This window comes from Musca domestica, unplaced genomic scaffold (genome assembly GCF_030504385.1).
Source record: "Musca domestica strain aabys unplaced genomic scaffold, Musca_domestica.polishedcontigs.V.1.1 29, whole genome shotgun sequence".
NCBI lineage: Eukaryota > Metazoa > Arthropoda > Insecta > Diptera > Muscidae > Musca > Musca domestica.
In genome coordinates, this window is record NW_026712296.1 from 11086982 (window position 1) to 11108591 (window position 21610).

At 35.7% G+C, this 21610-nt stretch overlaps 1 protein-coding gene across 1 annotated transcript in view; it reads left to right on the forward strand.

The window, feature by feature from the left end:
* Positions 1–21610, forward strand: part of LOC101899308 (uncharacterized) — a 37114-nt gene extending 15504 nt beyond the window's left edge. Inside the window, exons 3-4 of the mRNA XM_005185633.4 lie at positions 2114–2268; positions 19165–21610. Coding sequence (XP_005185690.1) covers positions 2114–2268; positions 19165–20885 — 1876 coding nt within the window. The 3' untranslated portion in view covers positions 20886–21610. The remainder of the gene's footprint in view (positions 1–2113; positions 2269–19164) is intronic.

Below are 21610 nucleotides of genomic sequence, written 5' to 3' on the forward strand. Positions count from 1 at the left end.
TAAGGATTTGCGGATTCATGCTATAGTAATATAGTGAAGTGTTTTATTTTATACTAGATTGTGCCCACTTTTTTCAACGAAGCCCATGTTAGTACTTTTTAGTACTCAAAATGAGCAATTTGTCCATTGTGACAACATTTTTTAATCAAATCTTCGTACATCGTATTAAATTTTCAGGCTTTCAAAGTCTTATATATTATTCAAGTTTTTCCTTTTTCGGAAAGAATGAAAGGATAATGTTTACCTTTTACACGAAAAAAATTTCAGAATTTTTTATTTTGAAATTTTTTTTCATTTACCATTGCACTATGGACCCTAATCCAATTTTTCTGTCCAACTCTATTTCAACGTCTTCATATGTAAACCCTAGAAACCTACAGTGAAACCAGTATCCAATTTCAGAATTTCAACTCAATTCCTTCAGCCAATACCAAACTTAGTAACATTTAGTACGCATATCCCAAATGATCCCTTATTTTAGACACCTACCGTAATCCACAATTAGTACTATATAAATAAGTACCATAATATATGCGGATATGAGTACTAAATGTTACAGAGTTTGGTAATGGGTGAAGGATTAAGCTGAATACTGAAATTGGTTTCTATGATTTATGTAAGAAAATGTTAAAATAGTTTTTGACAGAAAACAATTATAATACGCATTTGCAAAACCACCATCAGATACCAACAGAGACCTCAAATCATATTTCAGGGTTCCATCTCTATACATTCACTCAAAACCCAATTTAGTACTTATCGTACAATTATAGTACTCGTTTGCAAAACTCATTTGATAACTGTTGGTGTCTAGGATTGAGATACGGAAATTTCAATCCTAGACACCAACAGTTATCGCAATATTAAATTTCACGGTTTCAGCTCTATCTCTTCAACAAAGACAAAATTTAGTACCATTTAGTACTTTACGTACAATTATAGTATACATTTCCAAAACTACCTCCATATCTCGATTCCCGATACCTATAGAAACCTCAATATATATCTTCCCTTCACCAAATACCATAATTCGTACCATTTAGTACTTTTCGTACAAATATAAAATACATTTCTAAACCACCACCAAATCTCAACCAAAGATACCATCAGTAATCCAAATATCAAATTTCAGGATTTTATCTCCATACCTTCACCTAATCTTAAATTTGGTACTTTTCGTACAATTATAGTACAAATTTCCGAAACCACCTTCATATATCCAGGCTGCACCTTCATATTTAAAGGCTACACATCATAGCTGATACCAAATATCAGGTTTCAAGCACCATTTGTTCACCCAATACCAAATTGTACAAACTATAGTACTTTTGTGCACTTGTTGTACACATTTCCAAAAGCACCTTCTTATCAAAACTCTACCACAACCAGGGACCCCAATATAAAACTTACTGTCCAACCTTTATTCTCATAGTAAATTTCAAGTTTTTGGTACGGAAATTTAGTACGATTTTAGAATTGTTGGTAACCTTAAAGTTCGAACTTCCAAACACCATTTGGTACATCTGCACTCCATCAGCGACTCTCATTTCAAATTTCAGAATTCTAGATCATTCCGTTTGACCAATGGGAAGTATTAAATTTCTATGACATTTTAGTACATTTACAATTTAATTTACCAATTAAAAAAAAAAATGCTCTCGTATGTAATGCAACCTTGGCCCCATTACACCACGGATTACATCCCGTCGTTAGTTGCCATGTTGACATGTACGATAATTAAAAGAGAATGTCATTGGCTGCAATTAATAAAGTTTAACTTGAATTTTTACTTTAATGTTTTCTTTTTATTTATTTCTCTTTTCGCTTTTTCAACATTTATTTCATGTTGTTGTTGTTGCTGCTGTTGTTACATGTGGCATGTTTACATTACCTTCCCGTTTGCCATTGACCAACAACGTGTGGCCGGTGGTCATGTGTCTTCCTTAACAATCGTTTGTGGCACAATCACATTCCTACAAATCTCAAACACACAAAAACAAAAAAAAAACTTTATATCCTTACAACTACACACACACACACTCATATGTCCACATTTTCTCACACACACACACACCCACACAATGGCAAAAAACTTTCCCCATACAACAAACAGCGAAAAGGAGCGTCAAATTAACAAGATTGAAGAGGAGAAACATCGCAAACGTGAACGTGAGCTGGGTAAAAACTATCTGCTGGAAACATACCTTAATGGCCTGGACGAGGCGGAATGTCAGCCGCAACCACAGGATGGAGAGGAAATTTTTATAGGTAAGATATAACCAAATATTCCGCTGTTCTACTTAAAATGCATAAATTATAAAAAAGTAAAAAAATGCACACACACACTCACATACAAGGACGAGTTCGAAAATTAACACAGACATCTTAAACATGTCATAATATTTAATGGCAACTTATTTTCACTTGTTTTGGAGGTCTTTGTTAAAAAATCATAGTTATGAGTGTTGTTATGATCATTATTATTACACTGGCCAACACAAAAATAGTTATTGTTCCTTAAAATAGAAGACATTTTTGAAAGTTTACATTGCAAAGTAGTCTGAATTGAGGGGCCAGGTATACAGTGTCTTCGGTATTATTGCAGTAAAAAAACAAGTAAGCAAAGGCTACAGTCGAGCGGGGCCGACCGTTGAATACCCTACAACACTATAATAAACGATACAGTTTATTTAGGCGAGATACTCGAAAGAATTGCACAAGATAGTGTGACAAATAATAAAAGAAAACAATCAGGTTTCGTTCTCTAATTTTAGAATAGCAACTTAAACTAATTTGCTCATTTCCAATTTATTGGTAGATGTTGCACTTAAATGGTCTTCCTAGATCTGGAACCAATATTTCCCAAAGATCTCAATTATTGGTTTTTGACTGAAATGCATCTATCTGAGATACAGACATTTGACTATATTCTTCAATGAAATCAGCGTAAACGAAATAGTCAGAAGTGCGTCTTTCCTGTATTTGTGAATTCTCCAAAAATTCACTGGAATGGACATTTTCTTATTTTGTCTACAAAAGTTGGCAAACTCCTTCACACATTGAATATTTTTGGATGGCCATCCAAAACTGCTTGGCTTTTGCAATGTCTGCTAACCCCCATTCAAATGTGCGTGAGGATCGGGCGATAATTACGACCTGCCGACAATTTTGCAGTTTTTTGGTCCATTTCAACCCCTAAATATATGGCGATCATCTCCAAAAAGAGTAGGCTCCTATTCTGACCCTCATTTTATCCCCATGCAAAATTTCGTAAGGATCGGGCCATAAATGCGATCTGTATGTGATATCCTGATATCCCAACTACTTAGTTTTGTTAGCTGTAGGAATATTACCAAATGTTTAATTCAAAATGAAAATATGCCAAAATAAATATGACAAAATTGAAAAAATATGAGAAAATTTTACAAAATCAATATTTTCATCTTTAGAGAGATATTTTTATGCGATTTTTTTAGACGTTTTTTCTTTCCTGCCAAGAGGCCATTCTTAATTAATGAGAACTGTCGAAATCAGTTCAGCCGTTCTCGACATATAAGAGATCTTTCAAGCATATCTTCTTTGATAGACATATATATCGCACACATTTTGCTATATATCCGATTTGTTGGATGTTAACATCAATGTAAAGATCAGAAGTAACCTTGTCATGGCTTTATGATTTCGCCGGGATTTAAAATGTTCGCGGTTTGATGAAAAATTTTGAATTTTTTCAATACAGAAGATATGGTCTATTTTACCCGCTAAATATTATCCGATGACCACCCAAATTGGTAGGCTTCTTTCCCGCCCTAAACTCCAGCTACATGCGAAATTCCGCGTCGATTGGTCTATAATTGCGACCTGTATAGCTTCTGCAAAATCCGACATTTTTTCAGTATTTGGTCCATTTCAACCCCTAAACATTTGGCGATCATCTCCAAAAGCAATAGGGTTCTATTCTGGTCCAAGCCCCACCTACATTCTAAATTTCGTGAAGATCGGACCGTAATTGCGACCTGTAGAGTGATTACAAATTAACATGGACAGACGGACAGACGGACAGACGGACGGACGGACATACATAGCTAGATCGACTCAGCTCGGCGAGCTAGGAAGATCCATATATACTTTCCTATATGGGAAATCAATATTTGGAGGTGTTACATAAATTCTGGCCCAATCAAACTTATAATACCCCCAACACATAGTGTTGTAGGGTATAACAAGTAAGCAAAAGCTACAGTCGAGCGGGGGCGGCCGTTGAATACCCTACAACACTATAATACACGATACAGTTTATATAGGCGACATACTCGAAAGAATTCCACAAGATATTGTGACAAATTATAAAAGAAAACAATCAGGTTTCGTTCTCTAATTTTCGAATAAAAGCAACTTAAACTTATTTGCTCATTTCCAATTTATTGGTAGATGTTGCACGTAAATGGTCTTCCTAGATCTGAAACCAATATTTCCCAAAGACCTATAATCTCTCAGAAAAGATTAACATTTATTATTGTTTTTTGACTAAAACGCATCTATATGAGATACAGACATTTGACTATATTCTTCCACGAAATCAGCGTTAACGAAATAGTCAGAAGTGCGTCTTTCCTGGACATTTTCGTATTTTGTCTACAAAAGTTGGCAAACTATTTCGCACATTGAATATTTTTGGATGGCTATCCAAAACTTCTTGGCTTTGCAATGTCCGGTAACCCCCACTCAAATGTGCGTGAGGATCGGGCGATAATTATGACCTGCTAACAATTTTGCAGTTTTTTGGTCCATTTCAACCCCTAAATATATGGCGATCATCTCCAAAAAGAGTAGGCCTCTATTCTGACCCTCATCTTATCCCCATGAAAAATTTCGTAAGGATCGGGCCATAAATGCGATCTGTATGATGATATCCTAACTACTTAGTTTTGTTAGCTGTAGAAATATTACCAAATGTTTAATTCAAAATGAAACAAGTAAGCAAAGGCTACAGTCGAGCGGGGCCGACCATTGAATACCCTACAACACTATAATAAGTGATACAGTTTATATAGGCGAGATACTCGAATGAATTTTACAAGATATTGTGACAAATAATAAAAGAAAACCATCAGGTTTCGTTCTCTAATTTTCGAATAATAGCAACTTAAAATGCACGTAAATGGTCTCCCTAGATCTGGAACCATTATTTCCCAAAGACCTATAATCTCTATAATAATGTGGCAAAAGATTAACATTTATTATTGGTTTTTGACTGAAACGCATCTATATGAGATACAGAAATTTGACTATATTCTTCAACGAAATCAGCATTAACGAAATAGTCAGAAGTGCGTCTTTCCTGTATTTGTGAATTCTACAAAGAGTCACTGGAATGGACATTTTCGTATTTTGTCTACAAAAGTTGGCAAACTATTTCACACATTGAATATTTTTGGATGGCCAATGTGCGTGAGGATCGAGCGATAATTACGACCTGCTGACAATTTTGCACTTTTTGGTTCATTTCAACCCCTAAATATATGGCGATCATCTCCAAAAAGAGTAGGCTTCTATTCAGACCCTCATCTTATTCCCATGCAAAATTTCGTAAGGATCGGGCCATAAATGCGATCTGTATATGATATCCTGATATCCTAACTACTTAGTTTTGTTAGCTGTAGAAATATTACCAAATGTTTAATTCAAAATGAAAATATGCCAAAAATATGAGAAAATTGAAAAAATATGAGAAAATGTTACAAAATCAATATTTTCGTCTTTAGAGAGATATTTGTATGCGTTTTTTAGACGTTTTTCCTTTCCTGCCAAGAGGCCATTCTGAATTAATGAGAACTGTCGAAATCAGTTCAGCCGTTCTCGACATGTATGAGATCTTACATGCATATCTTCTTTGATAGACATATATATCGCACATATTTGCTATATATTCGATTTTTTGGATCTTTTAGATCAATGTAAAGATCAGAAGTAACCTTGTCATGGCTTTGTGATTTCCCCGGGATATAAAATTTTCGCGGTTTAATGAAAAATTTTGAATTTTTTCAACAAAAAAGATATGGTTTATTTTACCCGCTAAATGTTATCCGATGACCACCCAAATTGATAGGCTTCTTCCCCGCCCTAAACTCTAGCAACATGCGAAGTTCCGCGTCGATTGGTCTATAATTGCGACCTGTATAGCTACTGCAAAATCCGACATTTTTTCAGTTTTTGGTCCATTTGGACCCCTAAATGTTATGCGACCATCTCCAAAAGAAATAGGGTTCTATTCTGACCCTAGCCCCACCTCCATTCTAAATTTCGTGACGATCGGGCCATAATTGCGACCTGTAGAGTGATTACAAATTAACATGGACAGACGGACAGACGGACAGACGGACGGACGGACATACATAGCTAGATCGACTCAGCTCGGCGAGCTAGGAAGATCCATATATACTTTCCTATGTGGGAAACCAATATTTCGAGGTGTTACATAATTTTTGGCCCAATCAAACTTATAATACCCCCAACACATAGTGTTGTAGGGTATAATTATAATACCCCCAACACATAGTGTTGTAGGGTATAAATATGCCAAAAATATGACAAAATTGAAAAAATATGAGAAAATGTTACAAAATCAATATTTTCATTTTTAGAGAGATATTTTTATGCAATTTTTTTAGACGTTGCCAAGAGCCCATTCTGAATTAAAGAGAACTGTCGAAATCAGTTCAGCCGTTCTCGACATATAAGAGATCTTTCAAGCATATCTTCTTTGATAGACATATATATCGCACATATTTTGCTATATATCTGATTTGTTGGATGTTAACATCAATGTAAAGGTCAGAAGTAACCTTGTCATGGCTTAGTGATTTCGCCGGGATTTAAAATATTCGCGGTTTAATAAAAAATGTTGAATTTTTTCAACACAAAAGATATGGTATATTTTACCCGCCAAATATTATCCGATGACCAGCCTAATTGGTAGGCTTCTTCCCCGCCCTAAACCCTAGCTACATACGAAATTCCGCGTCGATTGGTCTATAATTGCGACCTGTATAGCTACTGCAAAATCCGATATTTTTTCAGTATTTGGTCCATTTCAACCCCTAAACATTTGGCGATCATCTCCGAAAGAAATAGGCTTCTATTCTGACCCTAACCCCACCTTCGTGCAAAATTTCGTAAGGATCGGGCCATAATTGCGACCTGTAGCGTGATTACAAATTAACATGGACAGACGGACAGACGGACGGACGGACATACATAGCTAGATCGACTCAGCTCGGCGAGCTAGGAAGATCCATATATACTTTCCTATATGGGAAACCAATATTTCGAGGTGTTACATAAATTCTGGCCCAATCAAACTTATAATACCCCCAACACATAGTGTTGTAGGGTATAATAAGGAAAATTAGTTTTTAAGCAAGATAGGGTTTTTGATTGGTATTTTGTTAATATATGGTTAAAACCTCTCTATAAACGGGATCGTGACAAGTCAAAATATCCAACAAAATTTATTGTCATAAAATTCTACCATAGGCCCTAGAAGACGTCAAAAGTCTAAACCCTATCTAAACGCAAGGAATTCATGTATATTAAGGATCAAATTTATTATTAGAGACTTACTCGATGTGAGTTTATGCAAAAATCTCCTAAAAAGCATAATTTTTGAGTGACGATATCAAAGGTAACATATTCCTTATAAACTGTCACTATACATATATGTATATGGGAGCTATAGCTATATCTGAACCGATTTTCACCAAATTTGACACACTTGTTTATATTCTGTTTGGGATAATATAAACCATTTGTGTTACATTAAAAAGGCAAATCGGGCGAAAATATGCAGGGTAAGATAAAAAACTGCAACTAAGTCAAACGCCATAATTCATACATTTTTTTTAATTTTGGAAAAATGTCGGAAATAGCATCAAATTTTTGAACAAGTTTAGATTTGTTCGTATTGGTCACCTTTGACACGAATTATGGCCTTCAAACTGTCAATGAAACCCTTCACGGCAAAGCGCATGCTTCAGGTGATCGACACTTTGGTATTTGCTATTTTTTAATGCCAACCTTGCTTTTCAAAATACTCCAGAATCAATAGTCCAACGAATTGGTATCCGGAGATTTTGGTGGCCATTGTGCTCTGGAAATGAAGCGCGGAACCTCATTTTGTAACAATTCTTGGTTGCGCTTGCTGAGTGCGATGGTGCTGAGTCCTTTTGGATTGTCGAAGGTCTGAGGCCAAAATGTTTTCGTGCCCTCCAGAATATTTTCGCGATAATATTCGGCATTTATTCTGATGCCACGGTTGATTAATACGAGCGGAGAGCTACCATCGGAAGTAATGGCGGCCCACACCATCACCATTGCCGGCGCTTGAGTTTTGGTGGCCAACCGAACTGCACAATTTCAGCTGACCTCTTTGGCAAGTAAACACGATAATTTTGTTTGTTTACAAACTGCTGAACAACGAGTGTTTCTTCAACGGAAAAAACCAAATTCGTTAGTTCGCCTGTTTCGACCAAGCGAAGCAACTCTTTAGCTATTTTGAGTCTATTTTCTTTCTGTTGCGGTGTATGTTCTTGCCCTTTTTGGAATTTCAATGGCTTTACCTTTAATAAAATTAAACAAGTTAAAAAGCAGTATGTTCGGCCGGGCCGAACTTTTAATACCCTCCACCATTTGCAACGAATTTGGAAATTTTCAAAAAATAAAATCCTTAAAAAATTCTGTTAAAATTTTAAAAATACCGAATATAGCCGTTATATTGGGGTCTATACGACGTGGACATACATTGGCATTGTTTGTCATAAGCCATTACCATTTTCAAATTCGAAACTTGAAGTAAACGGTGAATAATGTAGCTAAAATCATCAAAATATCGTATATAAGGAGGTGCCGTTAAATTGAAGCTGTGCGAAGACCTGGACCAGCATAGACAATTTTCTGTCACAGGCTGTAGCATCTATTACGAACTTCAAATACCACATCTCAAACAATTTCGGTGGGTATTGTACCTAAAATCGTCAAAATACCGAATATAGGGAGGTACCGATATATGGGGCCTATACGAAGACCTGGACCCGCACAGGCAGTTTTCTGTCACAGACTGTAGTTCCCATAACGAACTTCAAAGACCAATTTTGAAACAATTCCGGTGAATAATGTCGCTAAAATCATCAACATACTGAATATAGGGAGGTACCGTTATATGGGGGCTATACGAAGACGTGGACCTGCACAGACAATTTTCTGTCTTAGGGTCTGACATGAGTATTTCGAGGAGTTACAAACGGAATGACAAAGTTAATATACCCGCCATAATATGGTGGAGGGTATAAAAAGAATGTAAAAACTATGGCGTCTGACTTTGTTGCAGTTTTTTATCTCACCCTGTGCATATTTAGTTTAAAATTATAATGTTCTCTAAGTGTTGCATAATAGTCGTTATCATGCACATGATGTCACCACCATAGTCGATCTTATATATTATAAATGTTTTCCATATATGCATATATAAATTCTTTCACATTCAAAACACTCACATATTTCACCTATTTTTCTCAATTCGCGCATTCTTATATTAAAATTCCAACAATGATTTTATGGAAAATTCTTGAATGGATTAAAGTAAGTTTGTTACATTTTTTGTTTGTTTGTTCAGTAATTCTGTTTGGAACAACAATCCGTATAAGTCAATAATTCCCTGGTGTAATGGCAAGGCTTATGCAGTTTGAATGTTTTTTTTTTTTCCTTCAAACGGATTATCGAAAATTGTGTGTGTGCCGTTTCTTAATACTATTGATATTACTGAGAATGTGGCAAAGGGTGTTACGTAATAGCTTCACACATTTTAACCATAGGATTTTAAAGATGTTTCCTGTCTACTATATGTTATTAATAAAATGTTTGTATATTCGTTTTTAAGCAATATTTGTTATCAAATTAAAATGTAAAACAGGATTGACTGTCATTTTTTTATACCCTCTTCTATGTCGATTTAACAATGTCCGTCCGTCTGTCCGTCTGTGGAAATCACTCTAGCTTCCGAACGAAATAAAGTAGGTTGATAAAATTTTACTCAAATGTGTATAATGTCTGCAGGATTTTCGGTATTGAAAATGAGCCATGTAGGATCACGACTTCATACAGCCCCCATATAACGGTATCCCACGATATTCCGTATTTTGATGATTTTAGCGACATTATATACAGGAATTGTTTCAATTTTGGTATTTGGTACTACATTCTAAGACAAAAAATGAGCCATGTAGGTCCACGACTTCGTATAGCCCCCATATAACGGTATCTCCCGATATTGGGTATTTTGATGATTTTAGAAACATTATTTGCCGGAACTATTTCAAATTTAGTATTTAAAGTTCGCAATAAATACTACAGCCTATGACAGAAAATTGTTTGTGCAGGTCTATGTTTTATAACCCCCATGGTACCTCCTATATTCGGTATTTTGATGATTTTAGCTACATTATAAACAGTTTTTTTTCAAGTTTCGCATTTGAATATTGTAATAGCTTGTCTATGCAGGTCCACGTCGTCGAGTTGGAAAAGTCCTTGTAGAAGTGGAAGTCTTGACAATTATGTAAAGAGCCTGTAGAGGCATATTTGCTCTTTATGGCTTTGTTAGTGACCCTGTTTTTTACCCTCCACCATACATAGTATGAAGGGTATATTAAGGTCGTCATTCCGTTTCTAACTCATCAAAATAATAATTTTAGACCTAAAGTATATATATTCTTAATCAGCGTGCATTCAAAACGAATTAAGATAGGAAGCTAAATTTCGTACAGATTAGTCTTTTGTGCGCAAGCTATATCGGTCCACGATATCGCATGGCCCCCATATAACGGTACCCCTCGATATTCGGTATTTTCATGATTTTACCACATTTTCAATAGAATCGTCTGAAATTCTACACTAGGAGTTCTTTGTGGGTACTTTACCGTGTAGCCCCCATATAACGGTACCCCCCGATATTCGGTATTTTTATGACTTTACCCGCATTTTGTCCGCAATTGCTTTAAATTTTGTATTTAAAGTTTGAAGCTCGTAATGAGTACTACAACCTATGCCCAAAAAATTGTCTATTGTATAGCCCACATACAACGGTATCTCCCTTTATTTGGCATTTAGACGATATTAGCAACATTATTTAATGAAATTCTTTCAAATTTGGTATTTTAAGTTCGGAATCGAAACTACAGCTTATGAAAAAAATTACTTATGCAGGTCCATGTCTTCGGACATTCCCCATATAACCGTTTTCAGATTCACATTTTTTCGACAGATTTTTTTGAAATTATTCAAGATCCTTCAAAATGGGGGAGGGTATTAAAAACTAGACCTGGCCGAACTTAGCTGCCTTTTTACATGTTGAAGATGAGACAGCTCTATATATCTGTTTGCAGAGATTATAAATAAACTTTGATATCAAGTGATAGAAACGGAGGTTAGGATGTTTTCTCGAGTCGAGTCTAAATCGGTGATTGTGGTTCAAATAAATATTGTCATCTTTTTATGGTTCATTCCATTTTTTCCACATAAAGCCTTGAGTGATGATTATTCAAACTGTTGACCCTTTATGGGGAAGATTCCCTTTATGGGGAAGACTCCTAGGACTGATAAAAACATTACAACGTGCCAGATCATGCCAGATGGACTATACCGATTACTTCCTATACTTTATATGAGATGTGTGCAAATTTTTGAAAAATGTGAATATAAGCGTGAGGTAACAGGTATAGCGGACCGACAAATTCCATTTTCATACTTCATCTAATACAGATAAAAATATTGATATGTTCAAAATTTGAAGGAAATCGATCATTTATATTTACTTTTATGCGAAATCATAAATTCCGATAAATAACATATTCAGATATCATATTAGATTTCTGAAGAGAAATATTTAGATATAGCAAGTTGAAAAAGAATCACAGTCTTGTTTCGCGAGCAATGACAGATATAAGTAAAGTAAATTGTGACCCTTTGGAGTGGAGGAGTGGACCGATATATTTCATCTTCACACCAGACCTTGGATTAATAAAAGTATTGTTATATGTCAAATTTGAAGACAATCGGACTTTTATATCAAATTTTATAAAAGTTCAAAAGTTCTAAACGTTGACCCTTTGTGGGGGATGTACTTGATGGAGTGGACGGATGTTGTCTATTTACGTACCTGACCTAGCACTGATGTAAATATTAGGATTTGCAAAGTTGGAGGAAAATCGTGGACAATAATATTACGAGTTTGGATCAAATCAGCCAGACAGACGGACGGACGGACATCGCTAGATCAGCTCCAAATTGTTTGTCAGATCTGCAGAACTTTTTTTGCGCAAATTGTAGTTTCGTAGGGTATCAAACTATCCGTCCCATCCGACTTAAGCCTATGCTTACTTGCTTTCTAACCAAAATATGACCTGCTCCCAAGCTTGAAGTTCCTTATCTAAACATCGAACTTTCGTATGGGGTTTATGCCAAATATTTTTGTAGAACGAGATTCTATATACTGTGAAGCGCAAACTTTGAAAAAAAATGAAGCGAATAAAAAAATAATAAAAGGTTGTAAATTAATAAAATAATTAATTAAACAATGCGTTGACAACCCCCACGAGCTGGCGGAGCTCAATTTTCTTCTTCTCATGGTCAAGAGTAAACGCGAATCTCTTTAATTAATTTCCCAACAAATTTTGGTCGTGTTTACTGTCACTGCGTCATTTGTTATCAAATTTTTTCCTTACAAATCCCATCATTTATTTCCCCAAGTAAATCTCAATGTTGGATCTGGAACGAAGACAAAGTGGAATCTTAGTCTGTCACAATTTTGCACAAGAGACTTTGCAAAATACTCCTTTATACATACTTAATTATTTTAATTTGTATCTTGTTGCCACATTTTCTTCGTTTGCTTTGGTTTTGTTGTCTCAAAGACTGCTCTTCTGAAGGACTTTCATTTTGGTTAAAGCATTTTTCAGGCTTTGGGTAGTAGTAGTTGTTGTTGTTGTTTACTTTTACTGCGCATTTCATATCATTCTTAAATAGGTCATATACGGTTTTCTCATTTTTTCTACGAGGCTCAAATGTCGTCTCAATGTCGACACACCTACATACACACATAAATTAACATGTTGGTGTTGTTGTTTTTACGATTACCTTGTGTCAGTCTTATAAAGCGGGTAAATAACATTCATAAGCCTTTGCATGCAGTGCATATTTTATATTGAAATAAGTATGTAAAGGCTATGCAGGACTTTATCCTACAAACAGAATGATGGCTAGATTTATAATTTTTTACGGAACTATCAAAAACATACATAGTTCATAAAAAATCCCAAAAATATCGGGTAATTTTAGTTAATTAGTAATAATAATAATATTATTAATTACCAACTAGGATTATGAACACAGTAATTTCCTGGTGAGAAAAAAAAATACACCCAGAAAAACTTCTGAGGGCTTTTTCGAGTTGTTTCAATTTCATGACTTGGCATACTATTGAGGGTATACTAACTCACTTTATAGCTCCAGGAAATAACTATTTTAGACGCTCTTGAATTCTAAGTCGATTTAATGATATCAGTCTGTATGTTGCAATGAGTCTGTTTTTCGAACTAATTGAGGCATAAGGGTAAAATGTTTCGGTATAACACCCATATAACGGTTTCGCCCGATTCCCATTACAAACTCTAAGTACTGAATTTAAAAAAAAGATTTGTTCGAAAATGTGATTAAAATACTGAATATTGTGAGATTCCCTTATATGGACGAAATACAAATAACAATTGGTCAAAATAACGAATATCGGGAGGTACGGTTATAGGGGGCTATATGAAAACGAGGACATACATAACCAATGTTCTGTCACCGAACTACAAATACTAATTTTACTACAAATTGGTGAAGAATGTGGCTAATGGGCTATGGGCAGCTACCATTACATATCCCAAAACCTGGGTCGATATATCTCATTTTCAATACCAACCATCCTAGACACAATACAAATTTTAAAAGTCTACAACAAATAATATTGGCTGCACTGATTTATCTAAAAATTGGCATTTGTAGTTTTCCTATAGCGCACATGTAAAGTTACCCATAGATATTCGGTAATTTGATAATGCTAGCCACATTTGCCCACGATTTTTTTTTTCAAATTTGCCATTTAAGACTCGCAATAGATAACAATCACTGTATTACAAAGTTGGTTACATAGGTTCCCCATATAACGGCCTCACTCACTTCCACTTAAAACTAGTGGAACATGTTTGAATTCAGATACATGTTTGAATTTAGATTAGCCCACTGGTGGTGGGTATAAAAAGCTCGACCCGGCTCATTTAAATATTTTTTACTTGTTTTTTTTTTTTGGGAATATTGACTTTAAAATTTATACTCTACAATACTATGTGTTGGGGGTATTATAAGTTTGATTGGGCCAAAAATTATGAAACACCTCGAAATATTGGTTTCCCACATTGGAAAGTATATATAGATTTTCTTATCTCGCCGAGCTGAGTCGATCTAGCTATGTATGTATGTCCGTTCGTCTTTCCATGTTAATTTGTAATCACTCTACAGGTCGCAATTATATCCTGATCTTCACGAAATTTCTGGATGATGGCATAATATTTAATCACTCTACAGGTCGCAATTATGGCCCGATCCTTACGAAATTTTGCACGAAGGTGGGGTTAGGGTCAGAATTGAAGCCTATTTCTTTTGGAGATGATCGCCAAATGTTTAGGGGTTGAAATGGACCAAATACTGAAAAAATGTCGGATTTTGCAGTGGCTATACAGGTCGCAATTATAGACCAATCGACGCGGAATGTAGCATGTAGCTAGAGTTTAGGGCGGGAAAGAAGTCTACCAATTTGGGTGGTTATCGGATTATATTTAGCGGGTAAAATAGACCATGTCTTTTGTGTTGAAAAAATTCAATTTTTTTCATTAAACAGTGAATTTTTTAAATCCCGGCGAAGTCACAAAGCCATCACAAGGTTACTTCTGACCTTTATATTGATGTTAACATCCAACAAATCGGATATATAGCAAAATATGTGCGATATATATGTCTATCAAAAAAGATATGCTTGAAAGATCTCTTATATGTCGAGAACGGCTGAACTGATTTCGACAGTTGTCATTAATTCAAAATGACCTCTTGGCAGGAAAAAAAACCTCTAAAAAAATTGCATAAAAATATCTCTCTAATAACGAAAATATTGATTTTGTAATATTTTCTCATATTTTTTCAATTTTGTCATATTTTTGGCATATTTTCATTTTGAATTAAACATTTGGTAATATTTCTACAGCTATCAAAACTAAGTAGTTAGGATATTAGGATATCATATACAGATACTTACGAAATTTTGCATGGGGATAAGATGAGGGTCAGAATAGATGCCTACTCTTTTTGGAGATGATCGCTATATATTTAGGGGTTGAAATGGATCAAAAAACTGCCAAATTGTCAGCAGGTCGTAATTATCGCCCGATCCTCACGCACATTTGAATGGGGGTTACCGCACATTGCAAAAGCCAAGCAGTTTCGGATGGCCATCCAAAATATTCAATGTGTGAAATAGTTTGCTAACTTTTGTAGACTAAATACGAAAATGTCCATTCCAGCGACATCTACCAATAAATTGGAAATGAGCAAATTAGTTTAAGCTGCTATTATCCGAAAATTAGAGAACGAAACATTGTGGAGTTCTTTCGAGTATCTCGCCTGTATAAACTGTATGGTTTATTATAGTGTTGTAGGGTATTCAACGGTCGGCCCCGCTCGACTGTAGCCTTTGTAATAGTTTTTCACCTTACAACACAGGTTGGGGTTATTCTATACAGATTGCAATTATTGTCCGATCCTCACGAAAATGTTCACAAGTGGTAGGGTTCGGCTCAGAAGGGCTAGGCCTATTGTTTTCAAAGATATCCACAATATAGTTAGGGGTTGAAATGGACCAACAACTAAAAAGGAACATTTCGCAGACGTTATAAATGTCACAAATAGAAACCAAAGGACACAAAATCTCGCATGAAGTTAGAGTTTAGGTCAGCGGGTAGAATGGACCACTACTTTTGTGTGAAAAAATACTAACATTACTTATAGGCGATATCCGAAGTACACAAAAGGCGAATGTCTGGCTTTTTATACCCTCCACCATAGTATGGAGGGTATATTAAGTTTGTCATTCCGTTTGTAACACCTCGAAATATACGTTTTAGACCCCACAAAGTATACAGGGTTGCCCATATTCGACGGACCCATCTGGCAACGCCATAACTTTTGACAGAGATGTCACATCGCTTAATGACATACCGCGTTTGAAGCGTCAGTCCAAGCAGATTTTTACCATGAACCAATACACGCCACGCGAGCGCTCTGAAATAGTTGAAATTTATATTCAACAGAAGAAGTCAATTGTAAAAACTCAACGTGCTTTTAAAACATTAAAAAAGGTGGGAAGTGCACCTTCTAAGAACACCATTAAGCGTTTATACGAAAAATTTTCGACTGGTAAGTCTCTTTCTAATCCGAAGAGGCCATACAAAAGTCGACCAAGGCGATCGGCCGAGAATATCGCTGCCGTACGAGCCAGTGTTGAGAGGTCCCCAAGAACATCCCAAAAACGCCGTTCTCAGCAGTTGGGCATGGCTCGGTCCACTTTACAACGGATTATTCGCATTGATTTGCATTTGTTCCCGTACAAAATTCAATTGACGCAAAGAATGTTGCCTGCGGACAAGCCTCGTCGATTGGAATGGGCGCATGTGTCCGTCGAATATGGGCAACCCTGTATATATATTCTGGATCAGCATAAAATTCTATGTCGATAAAACGATTTCCGAAGGAATTGAAGTAGATTGATAAAATTTTACTCAAATGTATATTATGTCTTTTGGCATTGAAAATGGGCCATGTGGACCTACGTTTTGATATATAACGACACCTTCCGATATTCGGTATTTTCATAATTTTAGCGATATTATTCACCGGAATTGTTTTAAATTTTATATTTGAAGTTCGTTATGGATACTACAGCCGAAGACAGAAAATTGTCTTTGCAGATCCACGTCTTCGTATAGCCCCCATATAACGGTACCTCCCGATATTCGGTATTTTGATGATTTTAGCTACATTATTCACCGATTTTGTTTTTTTAATTTTCGCATTTAAATATTATAATGGCTTATGACAAAAGGTACCTATACAGGCTCATGTCGTCGTATAGACCCTAATATAACAGCTAGATTCGGTATTTTTAGGATTTTAACAGCATTTTAAATGGATTTTATTGTTTTTGAGAATTGCCGCAGTCGTTCCAAATGGTGCAGCTTTTTTACTTGTTTATGTTGACTACGTTGGTATAACCAAATATCCTAGACAATCAAATCATATAGATGAGTTTAAATTAGGGGGTACAAAGGAGCCTCTTGCTTTTGGATATGATCGCAGAATATATAGGCGTACAAATGAACCAAAAACAGAAAACAATTTTCTGATCACACAATTTAAGCCAATCGACACGCCTGAGAAGATAGTTAAGGACAGGGAAGAATTCTAGCATTTTGGATGACCATTGGATTATATTTAGCTGTAAAATGGCCCACAACAACTAACAGCACGACGGAGTGCGTAAATATTGCGCAAATGTCCTTGGTCAAAATGATAAGGGTAATATCTGGGTAGTGCTCCATGACATAATTTCAAAAGCGAAATTTTCCACAATGGATTTCGACATAAGGTTGCTTATGACCTTTGCTTACGTTGCTTACTTGTTTTTGATATTCGATGGAAATAAAGATTTATTTCCTTTGGTGACTGAAATTTGATGAAGAATATTTTTGTCTTTGAAGTCATTCTTCTAAAATGATATGTATACGTACTCAAATTTCGGTAAGATTTACACTTTTGACGACCTCTAGGACCTATAGTATAATTTTATGACAAATATTTTTTTAAAAAGAACCAAACTGATCACTTTGTTGTCTAATCGGAGGATTAACACTTTCTACCAATATAATTCCTGTGTTTTTGTCTGTAATATTGTCGAAGACTTTGTACATCTAAAATTAATGGATATCAAGGAAACTTAATCCGAAAAATTTCAAGAAATGTGATATAAGGGGGAACTTGCTATTTTTAGCTCTACTTTCACAATCTGCTATAGTTTCCTTTTTATTATGGAAAACATTAATTGTCCTGCAATGTTTATCATATTTCGCTCAATTACTCAAAGAGTTGGATGACTCAAAAAATGCGCGTTTTGAATTAGCAATTTAAATTTTTGCCACAATTCTACTTTATCGGGTGTATAATTTTCATTTTGATATTTTTAGAGCCATAGTTACCTGAATTATGTAATAAATCAATATAAAGTTAATTGAATTTATGAGTTTTACTTGAACCATGCTTGGTATTTTCTGGAAATTTAGATGAACTAAAACGAGTTTTTTTTTTAACTTAAAATCGATTTTCTTCGATGTGTCTCGCTCTTTGAGTAAATGAGCTATTTTCTTTGACTTTCGTGTGAAATTCGCGATTTCACTAATATTGGATTACAATAAGAACGGTCGATATTCACAGACGTAACGCCCTGAATTTCGACAAATTAAAAATCCCATTTAACCGGTTTTACTGCATAAAGCGCCTTTACATTCTCTGAAAATGTCAAGAAAATTTTTAAGCCTTTTTTTATTAAGTCTATAAAGAACATACGACAAAGAAAAAAAATTAATTTTCCCTTTGGCAAGCAATTCATCCTTCACCGCATTAATAATTAAACGTTGCTGTCCGTAAAATCAGAAATATTGAATTAACTGCAATAATCCAAGTAATGAAGGCCAACTTTACTCGAAATATTTAACCGAAATTCCATGTGTATTCTGTTAATATTTTATTGATGTCCAGATGATGAATTATGCATACACACACCCACACATACACATTACTCATACGACATTACTTATACGTCCTCAGATTTACAAACTATTTATGATATCAAGATAATTAATATACGCAAATTAAAATTCGTTCAAACAAATAATTACGAAATGTATTTACCGAATTATGATTTCACTTTTTTCAATTCATTATTTTGGTTTTTTTTTTTATATTTTCAAGATGAACCATGCCAGCAGTTCTGTGAGACTACCACACACACATCCACGAAGGACACATTAACAATGGATATACTGGATAATTTTAAGCCCAAAGATAGTAAAAAGGACAAAAGGAAGAAACGAGCTAAAGAAAAATCCTCGAATATTGAAACGAAGCTCTCAGCCAGTGGCATGCAGCGGACAAAAGATAAATTTGAAAAGGTTGCAAGGCAACATTACAACAACAATACAACAAATATACCCGGAAGTATATTCGAGGAAGAGCAGGATTTTAAATTAAATGGCGAAGACGTCGTCAGTCGCAATCAGACGGAAATTGAATTGCAAATATTCTGGTTGGAGAAGGTTTACACGCTAAACAAACAACTGCAAAGGGAAGAAGAGTTGGCTGCAAAATTACATGCGAAGATACGGAAGCATCAGCTGAAGAAGGCCAATCAAACGCAAAAGGAGGTACAATTGGAAATGGACAAATTGGACAACAATCTAGCTCTGCAATGCGGCAATATAAGACGGGTGGAGGCCACATTGATGGAAACAAATGAACAACTGCAAAAGAAACTGGCGATATTGGAGCGTTTGAGTTTGGAATACTTGAGGCAGCAGCAAGGCGACGACGAACAAGAAGAAGCACTAACCGCACGGCAACAAAATTTGGAAAATGAAAAAAATGCCAGTGGCTTGCAGCAGCAGCATCATCATCAGCCATTGTTGGATACATCAAAGGAAGCAACACAAAAAGTATTGCTGATAAATAATATCAAGTCGGTGGAAGAAGTTGTGCAATTGCAAAAATTAATATCCAAACCAAATTGCGAACAACAAAGGATGAAAACATCAATTCCATTAAGGCATTCAAATGCAGAACAATTAGTTCATGCGGCTCCACAAATGAGTGGCGTCACAGCATTAACGCATCATCATCATCATCATCATCCGCAACAACAAACAAACGAGGAACGACAATTAAATCCGGATTTTGTGGCCAATAATGAGGGACAAGTTGCTCCATTAACAAATGTGGCTAAGCCATTACGTCCTCAGTCTACACACTGTTTACAACTTTTAGAGGAATTAGAGGAGTTCACAGTACCCCCCAACGAAGGACAGGAACCAACAGCAGCGAGATTCTACAATACACCAGATCCGACAAGGGCAATGTCACCCGTCTGTGTGGCGATAGATAAAAACATGTCGACATCATTACACGTTCAAAATGCCAAAACCATTAAGAAGCAAATGTTTCATTCGCACGCGGCGGCAACAACAGATACCAAAGCAACAGAAGCAATATCACTTACATCACCAGTACCGTTCTCAGCAGCAGGAACAGCAATGCTATTTGTATTGCCAACAGCATCAATGCAGACCACTGGCAAAACAACGAAACTAACAATGCCACCCCCACCACCACCGCCTAAGCCAACTGAAATTAATGCATTCACAACTACATCAACACCAACAGTGAAGACAATACAGCAATGCCAGAATTTTAATCAGCATATGGCCCACCTAACACGTCCTTCATCACATGTCGATTTAACGCCATGGCAGCAGCATCAGGCGTTTTCATCAGGACCTGCCAAATTGGCAGCCGAAACTTCACCAACGATTGTGCAGGCAACAAAGGTAGCGGTTGCATTGCCTGCATCCACTTCATCTCCGGCATCATTGGTGGCTATGAATACCGTAGATATAAGTCAATTAGGCACCTTGGTGTAAGAATTTTGTTCATTTGAATAATTTACACCGAAGAACTAAAGGGGCTGATGCTAAAATTGTTCATTGTATTTCGAATGATTCGTTGTTGCAGAATTAAGTTGAATGCATTATAAAGAGAAGCAAAAAAGCAGCAAAGTTCGGCGGGGCCAAACTTTTAATACCTCCACCACTTTGAAAGATCTTGAAAATGTCAAAAAAACATAACAACATATAACAACATAAATGAAAACCGCGATATGGGGGCTATACGAAGACGTGAACCTGCATAAGTAATTTTTTGTCACAGGTTGCAGTACAAATTACGAGCTTCAAACTTAAAATACGTTAAAATCATCAAATCATCATCGTGGACCTATATAGACAATTCTCTTTCAGGAGGTGGAGTACTCAGAAGGAACTCCATGGATTTCAAAACAATTCCATTGAAAAATTTGGCTACAAATGCAATATCGTAGACCTATATAGACAATTCTATTCCAGGCGGTAAAGTACTTAGAACAAAACCCTTGTGTGGATTTTCAGACAATTCCCTCGAAAAATGTGGCTAAAACCATAAAAATACCAAATATAGGGGGGTACCGTTATATGGAAGTTATACGATATCGTGGACCGATATAGCCCATCTTCAAACTTGACCTGCCTGCACACAAAAAAACCTGTTTTGTGCCAAATTTTAACTTCTTCTCTTAATTAGTTTCGACTCTAGTGTGATTACAACAGACGGA